Source organism: Oculina patagonica, chromosome 12 (genome assembly GCF_052425735.1).
Source record: "Oculina patagonica isolate OP01 chromosome 12, crgOcupat, whole genome shotgun sequence".
In the NCBI taxonomy this organism is placed as follows: Eukaryota; Metazoa; Cnidaria; class Anthozoa; order Scleractinia; family Oculinidae; genus Oculina; species Oculina patagonica.
This window is the reverse complement of record NC_135769.1, coordinates 16,945,357-16,969,371: the sequence shown is the minus strand read 5'-3', so window position 1 is coordinate 16,969,371 and position 24,015 is coordinate 16,945,357. Positions and strand designations below refer to the sequence as shown.

The following is a 24,015-nucleotide window of genomic DNA, read 5'->3' as shown; positions in this document are numbered from 1 at the left end:
GACAAAAAATCTCTCATTTTGCGTTTTCATTTTTAGATCAAAGTGATTCTCAATTCTTGTTAAGATGATATTCATCGCAGTGTTATCAATCCTTGTTCTTATATCCCTGGTCGGCAACACGTTGGTCGTTTTAACTGTCCTTATAAACAAGCCCATGCAGACTACGCTCAATTATCTGCTGGTGAACTTGGCTGTCGCCGACATGATTTTCGCCTCGTCCATAGGTATCCAGTATGTAATGATGCCATTCATTGCCCACCCCAAAGGAGAAACAGGCCGATACCTGTGTACATTTTTCACAGACGGAACTATTGCTTGGGTTGGTGCTGCTGTATCTATTCTGTGCTTGGTGTACATCGCTGTGGAACGCTACTTTGCCATACTTCATCCGCTTCGCCAGCGCGTTAGATTTACAAGGCGACGTCTGAAAGTCTTTATCGTCCTTGGATGGAGTTTTGCTATTTTGATCAACATCACTGGCTTTATTGACACCAGATATTATCAACCCGACCTACGTTTGTGCAAAAGTGACGATAACTTTGGTTATGTGGAAGCCAAAGTGGGAAGTTTGGCTTGGATGGTTCTAGCAGGCATAGTCCCTGTAAGCATCATGGTATACATGTATACCAGAGTAGTGCATCACTTGTGGTTCAAGTCAGTCGGCAATTTTGAAGCTTCCCAGAGGGCTTCACTACGCTATCGCAAGCAAGTTACCATAACGCTGATAACGGTTAGCCTGATCTACGCAGTCTCCTGGATTCCGAACTTGATAGCTTACGTCATACAGTACTGGGGTGGAGAGGTTATGGGTTCGTGGTACGACAAGAGTGGCACATTACTGGTCACTTTCAACTCTTGTATCAATCCGGTGTTGTACAGCATGCGGATAAAAAGCTTCCGTGAACATCTGCGTGACATGTTGTTGTGCAAGAAAAGGCAAACAGCCAGAGGACCGGTAGCTGTTGTTCGTGTAGGGCCTTCAACAGGGCAACAATTCAGTGGATCTGGGGAATCTGTGCGTAACACAATAGCAACAATCTCATCAGTGTTCACATCAGTATCAAAACAAACGATGCTCACGACAGAAATCTCACTTAACGAAGCGAATTCCAGAAGAAACTTTTGACATTTTCGGGTGCTGCAGCAGACAAAGGGAATATAGAAACGGCCACATGCACAACATTTACAGAGAGTAAACAGGTAACAGGAGATACAGGGACTGATTGCTCAACTTCTCTGCAAAAAATATGAGAACTGAGGAAGCTTTAGGTGCTTTAGAAACAATAGAACAAACGCAGCTTTCAAGGCTACTGCAAGAATACGGCCATATAATAACACAGAAAAATGTCTGTAAGCAACCACATTTCTCAAAACATAGATTAAAGCCTTTGGAACGTCTTTTCGAAGTGAGTTCTAACTTGAGTACATTCAAAAGATAAATAAAGTGTTTCTTTTCGCTTAGGCTCGCACGCGCAACAGGTTCTGTTTTTATCTTGGCTGGTATAAACGGGTTGACAGGATTCACTTTTTGGATCACAGTAGCAGATTAATGTATCATTCGATTTGAAAGCACTGAAAGAACCATCGAGTTTGTAATTATGCAAACATGACTTATCATATGCAGACATCATTGATTTTAAAGAATGGTTTTATACTGGATGCGCGTAAAATTAGTGATAAAAGCGCTTAAAAACTTAGTCCTAAGCAAAAACATTTGCATAATGTCCACCACCACAATTGTATTGTTTACCACCGCCGCCACCACTACCACCACCACCACGATTCTATTGTCCTAAACCACCACCACAATTCCATGAACCACAATTCTATTGTTTCCATCGTCCACAACCATCTCCACCACCACCACCGCTACGGTCACCACCGCGACCATTACAAACACCACCACCACTACCATCACCACCACCACTACCATCACCACCACCACTTCCTCCTCCTCCTCCTTCTTTCCTCCTCCTCCACCACCACCTCCTTCACCACCTCCACTAACACCCACCACCACCACCGCCAACACAAGTTTATTTTGTAGCACAACCACCGCCACCACCACAACCACGGGTTTGACATTAAGTCGTTGTAAAGTTGATGTGAGGTCGATGGAGGGTCAATGCAAGGTGCAGAGGGGGTATAGATGGGGTATAAGCAGGGTAAGCAAGCACAAGAGCGTGAACTGAGTAACTTTTCTGTACCAACTCTGTACCCTGGGTTGTACCTCCATCGACCTCACAGCAACCACACGTCGACCTTACCTCGACCCTGTGGTTGTGGTTGTGGCGGTGGGTGTGGATGTGGCACACAATACAATTGTGTTGGCGGTGGTGGTGGGTTCGTTGAGGTGGTGGTGGTGGTGATGATGATGATGGTGGTGGTGGTGGTGGAGGTGGTGGTATTCGCGGTGGTGATGGTTATGGTTACGGTAGCGGTCGTAGTGGTGGTGATGGTGGTGGAGGTGGTTGTGGACGAAGAAAATAATAGAACTGTAGAGGAGGAGGAGGCAGACGAGGAGGAGGTAAACAATAGAATTAAGGAGGAGGAGAAGGAGGCGGCGGCATGGAATTGTGGTGGTGGTGGTGTAGGACAATAGAATCGTGGCGGTGGTGGTGGCGGTGGAAAACAATAGAATTGTGGTGAAGGAAAAAGAAATTTTGCAAATGTTTTTGCTTGGGACTAAGTTTTTAAACCCTTTTATCACTGAGTTCACTCAAGCGCATCGCGTATAAAACCATTTATTGAAAACAATGATGTCTGCGTTTGATAATCTATGCAATAAGAAGGTTGCATAATTACAACCCCAATGCTTCTTCCAGTGATTTCAAATAGAATGAAAAACAACTAGTACTGATGCCCATAATACAATAACGATGATAATTAAACCGCTACTGTGATCCAAAGAGTAAATCCTGTCAACCCGGTTATACCAGCCAAGAAAAAATAGAACATGACAAACCTGGCCTCTGGTTATATCAACAAAGGGAAAAAAGAACATGAAATCACTCACAGTTTAATCAAATCCACCGCATTTTATTCATGATTCTATGACGTCACCCAGTAAATGTATTCCTGCTCACGCTAATGAGATTTGTGCTCAAAAAAGTGGTTTAAAACAAGCCTTAATTACATACTACTAACTTGCTCATGTTCTCTGCGGAGTTTTTGCCGCGAAGTATTGAGTTATGATGAAGACCATACGAAGCGGAATAAAAAGACTGCGAATTTCAAAAGTAAGGAGGGTAGACATAGACATAGACGTAGACATAATTTATTTATCCACGTAGAGCTTAGGAGCCGTAGCTCGTTAAAACGCTCTCGTGGTTTTTTTTAAAACTTTAACGTTTTGTGAAAGGAAAAAAGCTAGCTTGACAAAGTATGTCTGTGGTCTGTAACTCAGTCAGTAAGAAAACTTAGTCTAGAAAAGTAGACCCGAGATATAAAAGCAGCCGTATGAGTATAAGCGTTGTTGGGTTCTTAGACCTTCTGTAAGTGATTTCCAAAACGAGAATGAGCACTGCATATAAATTCGCTTTCATCATTGTTGTCATTGCCTACCTTGCTCTTGACTAATAAATTTGTCAATAACTCCCAGGTTAAATATAAAGTCTAATAAAAGTAAAGTAATAAAGTAAATATAACTCTTTGTACTGCATTTCCTTGTTTTACTTAATTATGCAAGAAGAAGAAAACGGTAGCGAGTGAAAGAGAAAGTCTGATTCCTGTTAATGGCTGACAAAACTATATTAATTTCAAGAGGTCAGTCAATTGTTTTGATTGACATATCGGCGCATACAGACCAACAACAAAGAGAACCGATTTGTCGATGAATTAGATCTGCGCTTTCAAAATGTTAATACAAATAATAGATTTGCCGAATCCTGGCAGACGGAAGTCAATACAGTGTTCTTTTAACAGCACCTATATACTCAGTTTACTTTATGCAACAATTTTACAATACAGAAAAGATGAAAGTTACCAAAAGGCCATCGATCGATGCCCAATGCAATAATAAAGTTCTACACAAATAGAAAACACATCTCTTTATAAAAGACCCCTTGAACCATTTAGTCCTAAACCTGGGGAGTGTACAATATTATGACCACGATCAATGAGTGTTTTCCCTCTTGAGAGGAACTAAATTGTATAAGACGTGACAGGAGTCTAATGCATTTGTTTCCCGTGTACAATTACCGTTCGCATGTGTAGAGCTTCTTATAAAAGGCTTTTTGTTTTGTGAAAATGAAAAATCCAATAAAACCTCCGCAGGATGGCAAAGTAATCAAAAAGTACTTATTCTTACGGAAATAGAAAACACGAAAGAATAATATTTGCATTAATAGATTTCTGAACAATTTTGTTAGGAAGAAAAGTGCTCATGTGCATGTTTTCAATCTTGGTCGAAGATTTCGTTGTTTATTAAAATCCAGAAAAGCTCGTTTTACAAAAATATAACTCTTCGTGAACAGTGATTGTGAAGCCAAGCACCAAGCAAAGGAATATAATTTTAAAGTATATAAATAAAAATGAGAGATATTTAATCAGCATCAGTAACAATAGATAAAAAGTACCGCTGAGTAATCTTATTATTTCTTCATGTGCCTTTTTTTGTTTACTTTTGTTTGGAACTTGAGTCAATCGCAGTCCTTCTCAAACAAACAACAAACAAACAGTCAACTTCAAGTAAGAAAATTATGAAATAAAATTTAGGTTATTTGTACATCAAAGGGCCGAAAGGTTTTCGAAGCCATGAATTAGTCCAAACCAAAGCTATATGTCACTGAAGCGTTTCTTTCACCAACACAGTGCTTTCCAAGGTGTGCTCTGCCATTTGCCGCCATTCGAGAAATCGTAAGTAGGCTCCAGCGCAAAATTTCGTATTATATGATATCGTTAAGTTTCAAAAATAAAGACCCTCGTTGTTACTTTGGATGCTATAGTTGGAAGGAATTATTACAGAATCTACTTCCGAACTTCTTTTAATAGTCGAGGTATGAATGATAATACTTCTCCAAAACACAGTAATGTATTTGCAATAGGGACCACCGAACCAATACAGAATGTGAGAGGGATTAATAGGGATTCGTTTTTCGCTGGTATTCCTCGTTCAAGAAATAAGAAAAAGCTACGAGATGGGTATAATATTATCACTTTTTGTAATTTCATAATCTCGTGTTAGTTATGTTATTTTTATTGTGCTAAAATCGATGTACTTGGCTTAGATATTTAGTCTATGTAGGTGACTGATGAATGTGCAATATCCATACTGATTGCTTTTAGTGAAAAAAAGCTATCATTAGTCTCTCACTATGTGTTTTCACTTTTAGATCAAAGTGACTCTGAATTCTTGTTAAGATGATATTTATCGTGGTGCAATCAATCCTTTTACTTATATCCCTGGTCGGCAACACGCTGTTCATTTTAACTGTCCTTATCAACAAGCCCATGAAGACTACACTCAATTATCATGACTGGTCAATTTAGCTGTCGCCGACATGATTCTCTCCTTAGCCATAAGTATTCAGTACATTATGATGCCATTCATTGTCCACCCTGAAGGACAGACAGGCCGATACCTGTGTAAATTTTTCACATATAAGCAAGGGTTTTGATATACACAGGCAAGTAAAAATAAACGATAATAACGAACGACGTTTCGGAGTCATGACATCATGACATCATGACATCATTTTCAAGTTCAAAAATGAAAAGAATAAACTGTCAGAAAAAGCTCGCTTAATTTAACATAATAAAATATGTAATGTCACAGACGGAACTATAGCGTGGGTTGGTGGTGCTATGTCCGTTCTGTGCTTGGTCTACATTGCTGTGGAACGCTATTTTGCCATTATTCATCCACTTCGCCAGCACGGTAGATTTACAAAGCGACGTCTGAAAGTCTTCGTCGTCCTTGGATGGAGTTTTGCTATTTTGATGCAAATGCATGGCTTTATAGAAATCAGATATTATCAACCCGACCTACGTTCGTGCAAACGTGACGGTAACTTTGGCTACGTGGAGGCCAAAGTGGGAAGTCTGGCTTGGATGGTTCTAGCAGGCATAGTCCCTGTAAGCATCATGGCATACATGTACTCCAGAGTAGTGCATCACTTGTTGTTCAAGCCAGTCGAGAATTTGGAAGCTTCCCAGAGAGCTACGCTACGCTATCGCAAGCAAGTTACCATAACGCTGATTACGGTCAGCGTGATCTATGCAGTCTGCTGGGTTCCGAACTTGATAGCCTACGTCATACAGTTCTGGGGTGGAGAGGCAGTTGTGGGTGCGTGGGTCGACAAGAGCGGTACATTATTGGTCACATTAAATTCTTGTATTAATCCGGTTATGTACAGCATGCGGATGAAGAGCTTCCGTGAACATCTCCGTGACATGTTGTTGTGCAAGAGAAAGCAAACAGCCAGAGAACAGGCAGCTGTTGTGCATGAGGGGCCTACAACAGGGAAACCAATTAATGGAACTGAGGAATCCGTGCGTAACACAGCAGCACCAACACCATCTCATTTTCATCAGCATTTAAACAAGAGATGGTCACGACAGAAATTATATTTAACAAGGTGAATTCTAGAAGAAAATTGTTGACATTTTCTCTCGCTGCAGTAGACGCAGGGAATATAGAAACGGCTACATGGGGAGACGCGGGGACTGATTGCTCAACTTGTCTGCAGGAATATATGAGAATTGAGGAAGCTTAAGTTACGTTAGCAACTATCGAACAACTCCATAATAACACAGGAACATGTTTGTTAGTAATCAAACTTTTCAAAAAATAGATGGAAACTGTAGGAATGTCTTCTTGATGTGAGTTCACAGTAAAAATATATAGATTAACTTGCTAATGTTTTCAGTGAACTTTTTGCCGCGCATTATTGAGTGCGCCTTAAATCGGGGAAAAAGTTTCTATCAATTTTATTTTTATTGATGTCCTTTTGAATTATGCTGTGTAAAGGACATTTAAGGCACTTGGTTCCACTGTTAGAGAACACAGATTAATAAAATGATCCCAATGTTGTTGAATACAAAGTTTGAGTGGTTACTATAAGAGACACATTTCTGGCATGTGTCCCAAAAGCTATGGCTATAACGATGTTCGCAAGAAATATGAGCTTTTGAGAACTGGCCACTGTTGTCTATAACTTTCAGCTTCACTCCATTAGGATGGTACATTCTTAAACAACCGTATCAATGAGATTAGCTGTTTCTTCCGTTAAGACAATTCTTACCGCCACCGCGAACTAACCGTAGTGCTTGTGGTAGAGTCCGGCATGGCATAACAGAAGAACTGCAATGAAGTGAATCTTCACCAGTAAGGTGGAAAATAAAGAAGCAATCATTCTCTTCTTCGTCAGCACCTAAGGGCAATTGAAATGCCATGAAAATCTTGCAATATGCAAGCCCTTGAATATTTACTTTAAAAACTAACTTTTAGTGGGTATCAAGCACAAGCATAAGCATACGCGCACAAAAAAAGACGAACGCCCTAATTTTTTTGTATGCTGTTCTCATGGGGCATAAACATAAGCACGGGCAAAAAAATGGTTTCTTCTTCTTGTTGTTGTTCTTATTCCTAGTGAGGACAACGCAAGTAAACTGATTGCGCTGGCTCCTTCTTCTCATCAGCTATGTTTAAGTTTATGCTTAGTTATTAATAATAAGAAAATCTTATTCTTGTCTATGCCGGAGAAAACAATATTGCTGTCAAGGTGTCAGTCAAGTCTTATGATTATGATTATGAATATACATAACAATAATAGATTTGCAGAATCCTGACAGACGAAAGTCAATGCAGTGTTTTATTAACAGAATCTATTTACCCAACGAAATAATTTTACAATACAGAAACGATGAAAGTTACCAAAAGGCGGTAAGGGCCCAATGCAGTAGTAAAGTTTTATACAAATTGAAAACACGTCTCTGAAAAAAGACCTCTTGGATCGTTTAGTCCTGAACCTGGGAAGTGTAAAATACTATTATGGTCACGTTCCATGAGTGTTTTCTCTCATGGAAGGAAATAAATTATTTAGACCTTGGCAAGTGTCTTATTTCCTGTGTATAATAACAGTTTGCATGTTCTTCATATAGAAGGCCTTTTAGTTCGAGAAATGAAAAATCCATTAAAACCTCAGTACGATGCCAAAATAATCAAAAACGTAATACTTACGGAAATGAAAAACAATGATAATACTATTTTTTTTCAAATGAAAAGTTCTCATCTGTAAATTTTTGAGCTTGGTCCAAATTTTCGTTTTTGAACGTAATCCAGGAAGGCTAGTTTAACAAAAAGGTATGAACAGTTCGGCTACAAATTGTGCCAACTAATCGTGTAGCCAAGCACAAGGGAAATAAAAAATCATTAAAAAATATAATAGCAGATGTTTATTCAGCGTTATAAAAAAATATAAATAAGGACTGCTGAGCAATAAAAAACCTCATCATTTCTTCATTTGTTTTCTGCCTTTTTTGTTTAGTTTAGTTTGGAGGCTGAGTAATTGAAGTCCTTCTAAAAACAGTCAGCTGTAAGTAAGAAAATAATGAATACAATCTATGTACTTTGCACATAACGAGGCGAAAAGGTTTGCGATGCCGTGAAATCTTCTTCAAGGTGTACTGTATCATTTGCCGCCATTTGTGAAATCGTAAGTAGGCTTTACCGCAAAATTTTTCAAAAAGTAAGAGATCCTCTTTCTTATTTTTGATGCAACTGTACTTTTAGGTTGAAAACTATGATATATTTCATGACGCTGATCCATCTTAATGGGTATTTGCAAAGGATTTTCTTCAAACTCTTTCTTATTTACTTATAGACGGTATTGCTGTTGTTGGAGAGAAGTATTACAGGTTTTCCTTCGCGAAATTAACTGTGGGAATTTCTCATCAGAAAACAGTAATGTACTTAGACTACCTAACATAAACATTAGAGACAATTTGGTAGGTCGATACGTTCGGACTGACGTTACTTTCCAGGACTCGTTTTTACTATTTTTTATAGGGATTCGTTATTCTTTCGTATTCGACGTTATTCGCCCGTGTTCCTCGTTTAAGATGGTTTTGATATGTAGTCTAATGTAGGTGCATGCCATCTCTGCACTGATTTCTTTTAGTGAGACAAGCAAATTTCTCAGTTTGTGTTTTTACTTTTAGGTCAAAGTGACTCTGAATTCTTGTTAAGATGTTATTCATCGTGGTGTTATCAACCCTTGTACTTATATCCCTGGTCGGCAACATGCTGGTCATTTTAACTGTCCTTGTCAACAAGCCCATGCAGACTACGCTCAATTATCTACTGGTCAACTTAGCTGTCGCCGACATGATTTTCGCCTCGTCCATAAGTATACAGTATATTATAATGCCATCCATTGCCCATCCCCAAGGACAGACAGGCCTATATTTGTGCAAATTTTTCACAGACGGAACTATAGCGTGGGTTGGTGGTGCTGTATCCATTCTGTGCTTGGTCTACATCTCTGTTGAACGCTACTTTGCCATTATTCATCCGCTTCGCCAGCGCGGTAGATTTACAAGACGACGTCTAAAAGTCTTCATTGTTCTTGGATGGAGTTTTGCTTTTTTGATAAATGTTCCTGACTTTATGAGCACGGGGTATTATCAATCTGACTTACGTTTGTGTGAACGTGAAGGCAAATTTGGCGACGTGGAGGCCAAAGTAGACAGTCTGGTTTGGATGGTTCTAGCAGGCATTGTCCCTATAAGCGTCATGACATACATGTATACCAGAGTAGTGCGTCACTTGTGGTTTAAGCCAGTCGAGAATTTAGAAGCTTCCCAGAGGGCTTCACTACGCTATCGTAAGCAAGTTACCATAACGCTGATTACGGTCAGCGTGATCTACGCATTGTCCTGGATTCCGAACGTAACAGCTTACGTCTTAAAATCCTGGGGTGGAGTGGTTATGTATTCTTGGTACGATAAGAGTGGTACATTATCGGTTGCCTTCAACGCTTGTATTAATCCGGTGTTGTACAGCGTGCGTATGAAATGTTTCCGTGAACATCTCCGTGACATGTTGTTGTGCAAGAAAAAGCAAACAGCAAGAGGACAGGCAGCTGTTGTGCATGTGGGGCCTGCAACAGAGCAACCAGTCAATGGATCTGCGTAAACTGCTCGTAATACAGCAGCACCAACACCATTCTCATTTTCCTCAGCAGAAATTACCATGACGGAAACGTCACTTAACGTAGTGAAATCCGGGAGAAAATCTTTGACAATTTGTGGAGCTACAGAAGACAAAGGGAATATAGAAACGGCCACATGCACACTATTTACAGAGTGTAAAGTAGTAACAGGGGATGCTTGGACTGATTGCTCAACTTGTCTGCAGGAAAAGATAAAAAGTGAGGAAGCTTTAGGCGCTTTAGCAACTACCGAAACTTTAAAAGCTAATGCAAGCCAGAAACTCAATCATAACACAGAAACATGTCTGTAAAGTGTTATGTTATTTTAACATGTCAATAAAGTTTTATGTTATGTTATGTAAGCAACCGTTTTTGCAAAAAGGAACTGGAAGCTCCGGAAACGTCTCTCGAACTGAGTTTGTAGTTACAGTACTTAGCATAATCCCACTCAATCAGGTCCTGACTAGACCTTGAGAAAGATCGCAGAGACGTTGTGTATTCGTACACGAGTCTAACACATTGGTACAGAGCACGGATGATTTGCATGATTTGAGATAAAATAGCAAACACCACAGGGGTGCAAGCTACAGCCGGCAGCAGACCAGCATCTATTTACTTAATGCAACAACTTTACGACAGAGAAAAGATGAAAGTTACCAAAAGGCCATCCGAATGCCCAGTGTCAGTGCTATACTAATTGAAAACACATCTATTATTCAGTGATGACCCTAGGAAGTGTAAAATTATTGTCACGTTACGTTCCATGAGCACTTTTTCTGTTAATAGGAAATAAATTGTGCAAACCGTGTCAAGGGTCTTTTGCTTGCAGGTGTGGAACTTTTTATAGGTCTTTATAAAAGGCCTTTTGTCTTATGAAAATGAAAAATCCAATAATAACTCGGCAGGGCGCCAAAGTAATCAAAAGTGCATATTCTTATAGATATAAAAAACCATGTAAACTACTATTTTTATTAATAGTTTTCGAAGCAATTTTTGTTGAAGAAGAAAACCCTCTTTTGCATGTTTTCAAGCTTGGTCGAAAACTCCGTTGTGTAATGAAATCCAAAAGCACTTGTTATCACCAAAAAAATCTTCATGAACTGTGCCTACGAATTTTGCCTACTGATCGTGAAGACAAATACTGAGGTAAGAAAAATTAATTAAAAATGAAATAAAATAAATGTTTATTCAGCATTATACCAAAAGATAAATAAGGACCGCTGAACAATATCGACTCTCATCATTTCTTCATTTGTTTTCTCCTTTTTTTGTTTAGCTTTTTTTGGAGCTTGAGTCAATTGCGGTCCTTCTAAAAACAGTACTTAAAAGAAGACAATAATGAATTCAAATTAATGTTTCTGTACATAAAGAGGCGAAAAGGCTTTGGAATCAGTAATTTAAAACCAAAGCTTTGCATCACAGAAGCATTTCTTCTTCCAACACAGTGCTTTTCAAGCCGTGCTGTACCATTTGTCGTCATTCGTGAAATCGTAAGTAGGTTCGACCGCAAAATTTTTAATTTTTCTTTTACATTATTTAGACAGTTCCAAAAGAAAAGACCCTCGTTGTTTATTTCGGATGTAATTGTAATTTTCGGTTGGAAAAATTGTACCTATTATAACGTTGAAAGCAACAGTATGGGCTCTTTGCAGCCTTGCGTTAAGGTAGGTAAAAGAAGCACTGATTTGAATATCCTCTCTCTTACTTGGCAATAGATGGTATTCATCAGCTGGAGGGAGTTATTTAAAACAGGTTCTCTTTCCGAATTTTTTTGTAATATTCGCGGGCTTAACGGGAATTTCACACCAGAACACAGTTATGTATTTGAAATAAGGACCACCTAATATATACAAGATATGGAAGACGCTGTGACTCAATGGTTAGTAGGATGGACTCCGGTTTGAGAGGTCCGGGTTCGTGCCCTGGCCGGGATCATTGCATGTGTCGTTTCTTGGGCAAGACGTGTTACCTTTATAGTGCCTCTCTACACCCAGGTGTTTGAATAGGTATAGCGGTTTAATGCTAGGGATAACCCTGCGATGGACTTGCATCCCATCCAGGAGGGAGTAAAAACACTTCTTCTAGTCGCTTAATGCTTAAGAAACCAGTAAAAGCTCCAGCAGTATGGCTCCACATAGTCCTATTATAATTTCATAATCACCTGTCAGATATGTTATTATTATGGTGAAAAATCGATGTACTTGGCTCAGATGTGTAGGTACGTGTTGAATTGCAATATCTGCACTGATCGCTTTTAGTGAGAAAAGCTATCATTAATTTGTAATAATGTGTTTTCATTTTTAGATCAAAGTGGATCTGATCGTGTTAACATGATATTTATCGTATCGTTATCAATCCTTGTACTTATATCCCTGGTCGGCAACACGTTGGTCGTTTTAACTGTTCTTTTCAAAAAGCCCATGCAGACTACACTCAATTATCTACTGGTCAATTTGGCTGTCGCCGACATGATGTTCGCCTTGTCCATAGGTATTCAGTACATTATGATGCAATTCATTGTCCACCCCGAAGGACAGACTGGTCAATACCTGTGTAAATTTGTCACAGACGGAGCCATAGCGTGGATTGGTGGTGCTGTGTCCAGTTTGTGCTTGGTCTACATCGCCATTGAACGCTACTTTGCCATTATTCATCCGCTTCGCCAGGTCGGTAGATTTACAAGGCGACGTCTGAAGGTCTTCATCGCCCTTGCATGGACATTTGCTTTATTGATTAATATACCTACCTTTATGACCAGATATTATCACCCTAACTTAGGTTTGTGCAAAAGTGGCGGCAACCTTGGAGACGTAGACAAAGTGCACAGCCTGGTTTGGATGGTTCTAGCAGGCATAGTTCCTGTGTGCATCATGGTGTTCCTGTACTCCAAAGTTGTGCATCACCTGTGGTTCAATACAGTCGAGAATTTAGAAGCTTCCCAGAGGGCTGCACTACGCTATCGAAAGCAAGTTACCATAACGTTGATTGCAGTCAGCGTGATCTATGCAGCTTCTTGGATTCCAAACTTGACAGCTTACGTCATGGTGTCCTGGGGTGGAGATGTTGTTGGTTCGTGGTTCGATAAGAGTGGCACATTATTGCTCACCTTTAACTCTTGTATCAATCCGGTATTGTACAGCATGCGATTAAAAAGCTTCCGTGAACATCTTCGTGATATGTTGTTGTGCAAGAAAAGAGAGACAGCAAGAGGACAGGCAGGTGTTGTGCATGTGGGGCCCACAACAGGGCAGCCAATTAATGGAACTGAGGAATCCGTGTGTATCACAGCAGCACCAAAACCATTCTCTTTTTCATCAGCATTTAAAGAAGAGATGGTCACGACAGAAATCATATTTAACGAAGCGAATTCTAGAAGAAACTTTTTGCCATTGTCTGTTGCTGCAGCAGACACGGGTAATATAGAAACGGCCACATGTACAGCAATTACAAAGAGTAATAAAGTAACGGGAGAAGCAGGGACTGAGTGCGCAACTTGTGTGCAGGAATATATGAGAAATTAACAGGGGACGCTTTAGGTACATTAACAACTATCGAACAACTTCATAATAACACAGAAACACGTCTGTAAGTAATCTAACTTTTCAAAAAAGAAAAGGAAGTTGTAGGAATGTCCTTTTGAACGGTTTGCAGCGAAGTTGTTGCCGCGCAGTATTGAGTGCGCCTTAAATCAGGTAAATAACTGTCTCAGTTTTATTGATGTCCTTTTGAATAATGCTGTAGAAAGGACATTTAAGGCACTTGGTACCACTGTTAAAGAACACAGATTGATGAAATGATCCCATTGTTGTCGATTACAAGGTTTGAGTGGTCACTTTAAGAGATTCTTTATCTAGTATGTGTACCGAAAGCTAGGCTATCGCGATGTTCGCAAGAAATATGAGCCTTCGAAACTGCCGATGTATTGTGACTTTTGTCTATAAATTTCAGCTTTATAAATATGGACAACTCTTTCTGCCATAGCGAACTAGCCAAATTGCCGGGCGTAGACTTCGGCATGGCATAATAACGACAGTGAAGTGAATCTTCACCAGTAAGCTCGAAAAAAAGAGTCAATCGTCTTCTTCTTTGTCAGCCACTATAACGGAAACTGAAATAACAAAAATTTTGCAAAATGCAAGACTCGTGTATATTTACTTTAAAGGCTAGCTTAATTGAGTTTAAGCACAAACACAAGAATAAGCATAAGCGCGTAAAAAGAAAGAACGCCCTCATTCTTTTATACTGTTCTCAAGGGGCATAAGCATAAGCAAAAGAGAAATTCTTCTTCCTTTCCTTATGCATATTCCTAGTGAAGACAGCGCAAGTGGAATGAATGTGCCGGCTCCTTCTTCAAATGGGCTTATGCTTAAGGTTATGCTTACTAGTTATGCTTTTGCGTGTGGTTATGCTTAGGCAAGAAGAAAACGTTACCTAATGAAAAAGAAAAGCTCATTCCTGTTAACGGTGGAGAATACAATATTGCTGTCAAGATGTCAGTTCAGTCTTATGATAACAGATTGACATACAGGCGCATACAGACCACCAAAGAGACCCTAGCTGCCGATAAATTAAATATGCGCTTTCGCAAGGTAAATTACAATGACAGATTTGTGGAATCCTGGCAGACGAAAGTCAATACAGCGTTTTATTAACAGCATCTCCATGCAATAATGTTACAAAAAAAGATCAAAGTTACGAAAACGCCAGTCCATGCCAATGCAATAGTAAAGATCTTTACAAATTGAAAACACGCCTCTATATAAAATACATCTTTAAATGTTCACTCTTATGCTTAGTTATGCTTAGTTATGAATGCTTAGTACTAGTATTGAACCTGAGGGATGTAAAATACTATTATGGCCACGTTACTTGAGTGTTTTCCCTCTTGGGAGGAAATGAATTGTTTAAACCTTGGCAAGGGTCTTGTGCATTCGCTTCCTGTATATAATAACAGTTTGCATGTTTATAACTTTTTATAGAAGACCTATTGATTTGAGAAATGAAAAATCTAACAAAACCTCAGTAAGACGTCAAAATTATTAAAAAAAGTGTTAATGCTTGCGGAAATACAAAACAATGATAATAGTATTTGTATGAATAGATTGTTGAGTGTTTTTTCGGAAGAAAAGTACTCATCCGCATGTGTTCGAGCTTCAGGTCCAAGTTTCGTTGCAAAACGTAATCCAGAAAAGCTAGTTTTACAAAATGGTAAGTGATCATGAACAGCTCGGCTTCAAATTGTGCCAACTGATCGTGTAGCCAAGCACTAGGGAAATAAAAAATCATGAAAAATATAATTATTCAGCGTTGTAAAGAAAGATAAATAAGGACTGCTGAGCAATAACAAACCTCATCATTTATTCATTTGTTTTCTGCCTTTTTTGTTCAGTTTTGTTTGGAGGTTAAGTCAATTGTAGTCCTTCTAAAGCAAAGTCAGCTTTTTTGCTTTTATTATATAAATAATGAATACAATATATGCATTCAAAAGGAAGAAATCCTCGTTCTTACTTTTGGATGCAACTGTACTTTTAGGTTATGGTACTTTTAAAATATGATACGTTTCATGACCCTGATCCTGCTTAAATATAATGGGTATTTGCAAAAGTTTCTTCAAACTCTCTCTTATTTGCTAATAGGCGGACAGCTGTAGTTGGAGAGAACTAGTTCAGGTTCTCCTTCGCTAAATGAACGAGACTTTCTCACCAGAACACAGTAATGTACTTAAACGACCTAACATAAACATTAGAGCTATATAAAAAATAAAATATGTTTATAGTGGTCATGCACTTAGCTTCATATCTCAACGCGATAGCTAGTTTACAGGCATGCCACTGAAACAGCGGAAACAAATACTTTTAAATGAACATAACAAGGTTAAAAATCCCAACTGGCAGGAGGCAGACCAGTTGGCTAAATACAAAGCGTGGTCGAGCATTTGAACTCGGGACAACCGAAATGATAAAATCTGTATAGAAAGTTTTCCTTGCAGCATTCATAAGAAAGGTCACATGATTTCTCTGCGCTTTGAAAGCGTCGAAATCCTCACGCAGACCTGATCGTCGCCAGCGCCGTTCCACCTTTCTTCTCAACCGTTTAGCAGCACCGATCTCTGCAGTGTACCACGGAACAGAGGGACGTGGTCTGATACGTTTGGTCTTAATCGGAGCATAACGGTCAATAAGCGTGGAAAGAGTGGAGTTGTAGTCAGTGGCTAGCTTATCCACGACTTCTGCAGATGTTTCTACAGTCCTATGGTCTAGGCACAGTGAGGATGCTTCTAGGTCACTTTTGAACCTCTCTAAGTCAATAGACCTGTACTTCCTGTATGATAGCACCTTTTCTTTAACAGGCGGTTTCTCTGGCAGCAACTTACAGCAAACAGCCGCATGATCCGAGATGTAACGATCAACTTTGGGTGAGGCCGATAATATGCCGTCAGAACACCGAGTGATAATGAGGTCTAGGGTGTGGCCATTCTCGTGCGTAGGCTCGGTGACGTGCTGCACAAGTCCAAAAGACTCAAGGAGATCAGCGAACTTCATTGCATCGTAGTCACTGGTAACGTCAACATGGATATTATAGTCCCCTGTTAGTAAAAGCGGCTCCCTGGATAGTAGTACTGTTTCTAGATAATCAGAGAATTCTCTAAAGAAAACACTTGTTGGAACTCTGTGCTCATCGGAGTACGGCGGACGGTAAATTATATATAGACGGAATTTGTGACTAACGGTGCTAACGACCCACTCTGAAAATTCAAAGGACTCTTTCTCTCCAGCGTCGACTTTCTGAACTCGCAGTGCATCACGGTAAATTAATCCGGTACCGCCACCACCCCGGCCAACACGAGGGTGGTCTACAAAGTTATAGCCATCAAGGGCTAGCTCAGCTCTAACAGCAGCGTCTTTTTCGGAAAGCCACGTTTCTGTTATTGCGTAAAGATCGGCCTTTAGGTCACACAGATAGTCCACAAGCATCGCTGTTTTGTTTCTAATAGATCTAGTATTTAGCAGACACAATGACAGAGAGCTTTGAAAATACGCAGCCAAAGGCAGATAAAGTCTATTGGGCAGCACACTTCGAAGATTCTGTGGATTACGTCTCTCATTACCATTGTTATGTTTGTGTTCCTCTCGCGTAGAAACAATTGTTGGTATCGAGCGCCCCTCGGGACCGGGATTTAGCTTGAAAACAAGATCACCAATCAATTCTAGATGAAACGTTGCATCAGAATTAGCATAGTATAAGCACGGGCTTCTGTGTCTTCTGGACCGCAATTTACGCTTGAAGAGAATGACATTCCGCTCCACACAATCAGGACAAATTGTAAGGTAGCTGGCCTTGTCATTCCACGCCTTTGGGAACGATAGCTGATTGAACCCATTGTTAAGTGAGCAAACAACATCCATTTGATTTTCAAGAGGCAGCGAAATCGAGTCCACAAAACAGTGCTTTTCCTTAGCTTGTTGATGTTTCTCGACCAAGTGGACGTCGCTATGTGTTCTTCGGCCAGTTGGAAAGGATTCTCCATATTCATATTTGACAAAAGTGGCTCCTGGAAGGCACACAGAGAGCAGAAAGGCAGAGCAGAGGAATGCGTGACCTAGCTTCATTATGTAACAAGATCTGTCAAGTCACCAAAATTTTTCTTTCTCTTGTGTAGCCGTCCTGTCCTTTTAGGCTTCGAAGAAGGGCTTGATCGTGAATTGTCACATGCATGGATCAAACTGGTGTTCGCACTTTCAGTGTATCTGACAGTCGATGCGCTCAATTTTAACCACTTCAGGGACAGCCGGACTTTTCTACAATAGCAATAAACCTGTACCAAGATGTAAAAAGAAATCTCCAATATGTAATAGCCGTCTTTTTCTCTTGAGTTCCATTCATCTGAAGTGTCTTTACATTTTGAATTTGAGCCGGTCGAACCAGTCAGTTCTTTTACGCTCGCTGCCTACTCTACTCTGACTCCAAAACACAACACATTCTACTGGATTCTCCAATGTTTTTAGCGACTTCAATGCTGTAATCATCGACAAAAGAGGAGACCAGTGATTCGTATTCGGTAGGTTTAAATCCTCACGAAATGCACATTTTGATAAACAACAACTTGAACAGTAAGAAATTTCGTGGTGCCGTTCGCTTGTTTTCAGCAGTTCGGCTCTTCTTGCTCAACTTCAAAAATTTGTTCAACCAATCAAAGGCGCGCTGTACAAAATACTTTTACGCGATTGGTTACTAGTTCGCACCAAAAGCCGTCTACGTAATTTTCTGGCGCGTCTCGCGCGCGAGGCCTGTTCTAAAAATAGCACACACGCAAATCCGATAGCACAAGACCCATTACCAGAGATGTGGACTTCTAGATCATGTACTTCTGGTACATTATAATGCCATCCATTGCTCACCCCCAAGGACAGGCAGGCCTATATTTGAGTAACTTTTTCACAGACGGGACTATAGCGTGGGTTGGTGGTGCTGTATCCATTCTGTGCTTGGTCTACTTCGCTGTTGAACGCTACTTTGCCATTATTCATCCGCTTCGCCAGCGTGGTAGATTTACAAGGCGGCGTCTGAAAGCCTTCATTGTTCTTGGATGGATTTTTGCTGTTTTGATAAATGTTCCTGACTTTATGAGCACGGGGTATTATCGACCTGACTTACGTTTGTGCGAAAAGGAAGGTAAATTTGGTGACGTGGAAGCCAAAGTAGACAGTCTGATTTGGATGGTTCTAGCAGGCATAATCCCTGTAAGCATCATGGTATACCTGTATACCAGAGTAGTGCATCACTTGTGGTTTAAGCCAGCCGAGAATTTAGAAGCTTCCCAGAAGGCTGCGCTTCGGTATCGCAAGCAAGTTACCACAACGCTGATTGCGGTCAGCGTAATATACGCAGTCTCCTGCAGGATTCCAAACTTGACAGTTTACGTCTTAAAATCCTGGGGTGGAGTGGTTATGGGTTCGTGGTACGGTAAGAGTGGTACATTATCGGTAACCTTCAACGCTTGTATTAATCCGGTGTTGTACAGCATGCGGATGAAAAGTGTCCGTGAATATCTCCGTGACATGTTGTTGTGCAAGAAAAAGCAAACAGTCAGAGGACAGGCAGCTGTTGTGCATGTGGGGCCTGCAACAGGGCAACCAGTCAATGGAACTGAGGAATCCGCGCGTAACACGGCAGCACCAACATCATTCTCATTTTCCTCAGCAGAAATTATCACGACGGAAACACCACTTAACGTAGAGAAATCCAGGAGAAAGTCTTTGACAATTTGTGGCGTTGCAGCAGACAAAGGGAATATAGTGACGGCACACTATATACAGAGTGTAAAGGAGTAACAGGAGATGCTGGGACTGATTGCTCAACTTGTCTGCCGGAAAATATGAAAAGTGAGAAAGCTTTAGGTGCTTTAGCAACTATCGCACTTTTAAAAAGCTAATGCAAGCCAGCAACTCAATCATAACATAGAAACATGTCTGTAAAGTTTTATGTTATGTTATGTAAGCAAACGTTTTTGCAAAAAGGAGATGGAAGCTGTGGAAACGCCTCTAGAAGCGCGGAGTTCGTAGTAAGCATTACATAGACAAATTTGCTCATGTTCCCGGCGAGTACTTAGCATAATCTCACTCAATCAGGTCCTCACTAGACCTTGAGAAAGAACGCAGAGACGGTGTGTATTTGTGCACGAGTCGAACACATTGGTACAGAGCACTGAACATTTGCCTGATTTGAGATAAAATAGCAAAGACCACAGGGATGCAAGCTACAGCCGGCAGCAGACCAGCATCTATTTACTTAATGCAACAATTTTACAACAGAGAAAAGATGACAGTTACCAAAAGGCCATCCGGATGCTCAGTGTCAGTGCTATACTGATTGAAAACACATCTATTAATCAGTGATGACCCTAGGAAGTGTAAAATTATTGTCACGTTACGTTCCATGAGCACTTTTTCTATTGGTACGAAATAAATTGTACAAACCGTGGCGAGGATCTCTTTTTTTATAAAAGGGCTTTTGTCTTGTGAAAATGAAAAATCCAATAATAACTCGACAGGGCGCAAAAGTAATCAAAAATGCTTTTTCTTATAGATATAGACAGCAAGGTAAAATACTATTTGTTGTTATTGTTTTCGAAGCAGTTTTTGTTCAGGAAGTAAAGCCTTCTTTTACATGTTTTCAAGCTTGGTTAAAAATTCCCTTGTGTAATGAAATTCAGAAACACCTGTTATCACAAAAAACTCTTCATGAACTGTGTCTATAAATTTTGCCTACTGATCGTGAAGTCAAACACTGGGGAAAGAAAAATTAATTAAAAAATAAAATAAATGTTTATTCAGCATTATACTAAAAGATAAATAAGGACCGCTGAGCAATAACGAATCTCATCATTTCTTCATTTGTTTTCTTTTTTTGCTTAGCTTTGTTTTTTGAGCCTGAGTCAATTGCAGTCTTTCTAAAAGCAATACTTAAAGGAAGAAAAAATGAATTAAATTTAAGCTTTCTGTACATCACGAGGCGAAAAGGCTTTCGAATCTGTATATTAAAACCAAAGCTTTGCATCACAGAAGCATTTCTTCCTCCAACACAGTGCTTTCCAAGCCGTGCTGTACCATTTACCGTCAATAGTGAAATCGTAAGTAGGTTCGACCGCAAAATATTTTATTTTTTTTTACATTGTACAGAAACGATCCTCGTTGATTATTGCGGATGTAACTGTACTTTTGGGTTGGAAAAATTGTACCTTTTATGACGCTGAAAGCAACAGTATTGGCTCTTTGCAGTCTTTTGTTAAAAGGTAAAAGAAGCACTGATTTCAATATTCCCTCTCATACTTGGTAATAGACGATATTCTTCAACTGGAGGGAGTTTTCACAGGCTTCCCTTCCAATTTTGTTTTGTAAAATTTGCGGCCTTAACGGGACTTTCTCACAAGAACACAGTTATTTATTTGCAATAAGGACTACCTAACATATACATACTCCGGATCGAGCGGTCCAGGTTGGAGCCCTAGCCGGGGTCATTGCATTTGCCGTTTTCTTGGGCAAGACACTTAAAGTGCTTCTCTCCACCCTGGTGTATAAATAGGTACTGGCGATTTAATGCTGGGGGTAACCATGCGATGGACTAGCATCCCATCCAGGGTAAGTTTATAATCACCTGTCAGATATGTTATTTTATGGTGTCAAATCGATGTACTTGGCTAAGATATGTATGTACGTGTTGGATTGCAATATCTGCCGTGATAGCTTTTAGTGATATAAACTATCATTAATATCTTATTATGTGTTTTTTTACTTTTAGATCATAGTGTCTCTGAATTCGTGTTAACATGATATTTATCGTGGCGTTGGCAATCCTTGTACTTATATCTCTGGTGGGCAACACGCTGGTCATTTTAACTGTCCTTATCAACAAGCCCATGCAGACTACGCTCAATTATCTACTGGTGAATTTAGCTGTCGCCGACATGACATTCGCCTTATTCATAGGTATTCAGTACGTTATGATGCCATCCATTGCCCACCCCGAAGGAGAGACAGGCCGATACCTGTGTAGATTTGTCACAGACGGAGCTATTGCGTGGGTTGGTGCTGCTGTATCCATTCTGTGCTTGGTGTACATCGCTGTTGAACGCTACTTTGCCATTATTCATCCGCTTCGCCAGCGCGGTAGATTTACAAGGCGACGTCTGAAAGTCTTCATCGTCCTTGCATGGAGTTTTGCTATTTTTATGAACGTGCCTGCCTTTATGGACACCAGATATTTTCAACCCGACCAACGTTTGTGCAAACGTGACGGTAACTTTGGCTACGTCGAGGCCAAAGTAGACAGTCTGGTTTGGATGGTTCTAGCAGGCATAGTCCCTGTAAGCATCATGGTATACCTGTACTCCAGGGTAGTGCATCACTTGTGGTTCAAGCCAATCGAGAATTTGGAAGCTTCCCAGAGGGCTTCACTACGCTATCGTAAGCAAGTTGCCACAACGCTGATTACGGTCAGCCTGATCTACGCAGTTTCCTGGATTCCTAACTTAACAGCTTACGTCTTAAAATCCTGGGGTGGAGTGGTTATGGGTTCGTGGTACGATAAGAGTGGTAGATTATCAGTAACCTTCAACTCTTGTATCAATCCGGTGTTGTACAGCATGCGGATGAAATGCTTCCGTGAACATCTCCGTGATATGCTGTTGTGTAAGAAAAGGCAAACAGTCGGAAGACAAGCAGCTGTTGTGCATGTGGGGCCTACAACAGGGCAACCAAATAATGGAACTGAGATATCTGCGCGTAACACAGCAGCACCAACACCATTCTTATTTTCCTCAGGAGAAATTACCACGACGGAAACGTCACTTAACGTAGAGAAATCCAGGAGAAAATATTTGACAATTTGTGGCGCTGCAGCAGACAAAGGGAACATAGTGACAGCCACATGCACACTATATACAGAGTGTTAAGGAGTAACAGGAGATGCTGGGACTGATTGCTCAACTTGTCTGCAGGAAAATATGAACAGTGAGAAAGCTTTAAGTGCTTTAGCAACTATCGAAACTTTAAAGGCTTATGCAAGCCAGCAACTCAATAATTACACAGAAACGTGTCTGTAAAGTTCTATGTTATGTTATGTAAGCAACCGATTTTCGCAAAAAGGAGATGGAAGCTGTGGTAACGTCTTTCGAAGTGAGTTCGTAGTAAGCATTAGGTAGACTAACTTGCTTATGTTCCCGGCAAGTACTTAGCATAATCCCGCTCAATCAGGTCCTGACTAGACCTTGAGAAAGATCGCAGAGACGTCGTGTATTCGTACACGAGTCTAACACACTGGTACAGCGCACGGAGGATTTGCCTGATTTGAGATAAAATAGCAAACACCACAGGGATGCAAGCTACAGCCGGCAGCAGACCAGCATCTATTTACTCAATGCAACAATTTTACAACAGAGAAAAGATGAAAGTTACAAAAAGGCCATCCGGATGCCCAGTGTCAGTGCTATACTAATTGAAAACACATCTATTATTCAGTGATGACCCTAGGAAGTGTAAAATTATTGTCACGTTACGTTCCATGAGCACTTTTTCTGTTAATAGGAAATAGATTGTACAAACCGTGTCAAGGGTCTTTTGCAGGTGTAGAACTTTTTATAAAAGGGCTTTTGTCTTGTGAAAATGAAAAATCCAATAATAACTCGGCACGGTTCCAAAGTAATGAAAAATGCTTATTCTTATAGATATAAAAAACCATGTAAACTACTATTTGTACTAATAGTTTTCGAAGCAATTTTTGTTGAAGAAGAAAACCCTCTTTTGCATGTTTTCAAGCTTGGTCGAAAATGTAATGTAAATACAAAATCTTCATGAACTGTGCCTACGAATTTTGCCTACTGATCGTGAAGACAAATACTGAGGTAAGAAAAATTAATTAAAAATGAAATAAAAGAAATGTTTATTCAGCATTATACCAAAAGATAAATAAGGACCGCTGAGCAATATCGACTCTCATCATTTCTTCATTTGTTTTCTCCTTTTTTTGTTTAGCTTTTTTTGGAGCTTGAGTCAATTGCAGTCCTTCTAAAACAGTACTTAAAAGAAGACAATAATGAATTCAAATTAATGTTTCTGTACATAAAGAGGCGAAAAGGCTTTGGAATCAGTAATTTAAAACCAAAGCTTTGCATCACAGAAGCATTTCTTCTTCCAACACAGTGCTTTCCAAGCCGTGCTGTACCATTTACCGTCAATAGTGAAGACAATAATGAATTCAAATTAATGTTTCTGTACATAAAGAGGCGAAAAGGCTTTGCAATCAGTAATTTAAAACCAAAGCTTTGCATCACAGAAGCATTTCTTCTTCCAACACAGTGCTTTCC

The 24,015-nt window shown here is 40.0% G+C and overlaps 5 protein-coding genes across 6 annotated transcripts in view; 4 read left to right on the top strand and 1 right to left on the bottom strand.

The window, feature by feature from the left end:
* Window positions 1-8,647, bottom strand: part of LOC144633452 (uncharacterized) — a 13,232-nt gene extending 4,585 nt beyond the window's left edge. Inside the window, exons 1-4 of the mRNA XM_078492323.1 lie at window positions 8,572-8,647; window positions 7,262-7,373; window positions 6,355-6,454; window positions 292-511 (exon numbers count right to left, since the gene is read on the bottom strand). Coding sequence (XP_078348449.1) covers window positions 292-511; window positions 6,355-6,454; window positions 7,262-7,373; window positions 8,572-8,647 — 508 coding nt within the window. The remainder of the gene's footprint in view (window positions 1-291; window positions 512-6,354; window positions 6,455-7,261; window positions 7,374-8,571) is intronic.
* Window positions 8,648-9,190: 543 nt separating this feature from the next.
* Window positions 9,191-23,299, top strand: LOC144632473 (QRFP-like peptide receptor). 2 transcript variants are annotated; one of them, XR_013566897.1, is made up of 2 exons: window positions 9,191-10,583; window positions 22,841-23,299. XR_013566897.1 is itself a non-coding variant. In XM_078491139.1 (1 exon), the coding sequence occupies exon 1, from the start codon at window positions 9,191-9,193 to the stop codon at window positions 10,136-10,138; it is 948 nt and encodes a 315-aa protein (XP_078347265.1). In that variant the 3' UTR covers window positions 10,139-10,962. The 2 variants fall into 2 exon arrangements, 1 of the variants encoding a protein (XP_078347265.1); XM_078491139.1 differs by lacking the exon at window positions 22,841-23,299 and having other exon boundaries at window positions 9,191-10,962.
* On the top strand, window positions 12,485-13,675 carry LOC144633451 (QRFP-like peptide receptor). The gene has a single exon (XM_078492322.1). The coding sequence runs from the start codon at window positions 12,485-12,487 to the stop codon at window positions 13,673-13,675; it is 1,191 nt and encodes a 396-aa protein (XP_078348448.1).
* On the top strand, window positions 18,515-19,486 carry LOC144633450 (galanin receptor type 3-like). The gene has a single exon (XM_078492320.1). The coding sequence runs from the start codon at window positions 18,515-18,517 to the stop codon at window positions 19,484-19,486; it is 972 nt and encodes a 323-aa protein (XP_078348446.1).
* Window positions 21,481-22,605, top strand: LOC144633449 (QRFP-like peptide receptor). The gene has a single exon (XM_078492319.1). It carries the CDS (start codon window positions 21,481-21,483, stop codon window positions 22,603-22,605), a length of 1,125 nt encoding a protein of 374 aa, XP_078348445.1.
* Window positions 23,300-24,015: the final 716 nt, after the last annotated feature.

Bases quoted from the DNA above. Each gene is read 5' to 3' on its own strand.
- LOC144632473 (XM_078491139.1), top strand. From the start codon at position 9,191: ATGTTATTCATCGTGGTGTTATCAACCCTTGTACTTATATCCCTGGTC.
- LOC144633451 (XM_078492322.1), top strand. From the start codon at position 12,485: ATGATATTTATCGTATCGTTATCAATCCTTGTACTTATATCCCTGGTC.
- LOC144633450 (XM_078492320.1), top strand. From the start codon at position 18,515: ATGTACTTCTGGTACATTATAATGCCATCCATTGCTCACCCCCAAGGA.
- LOC144633449 (XM_078492319.1), top strand. From the start codon at position 21,481: ATGATATTTATCGTGGCGTTGGCAATCCTTGTACTTATATCTCTGGTG.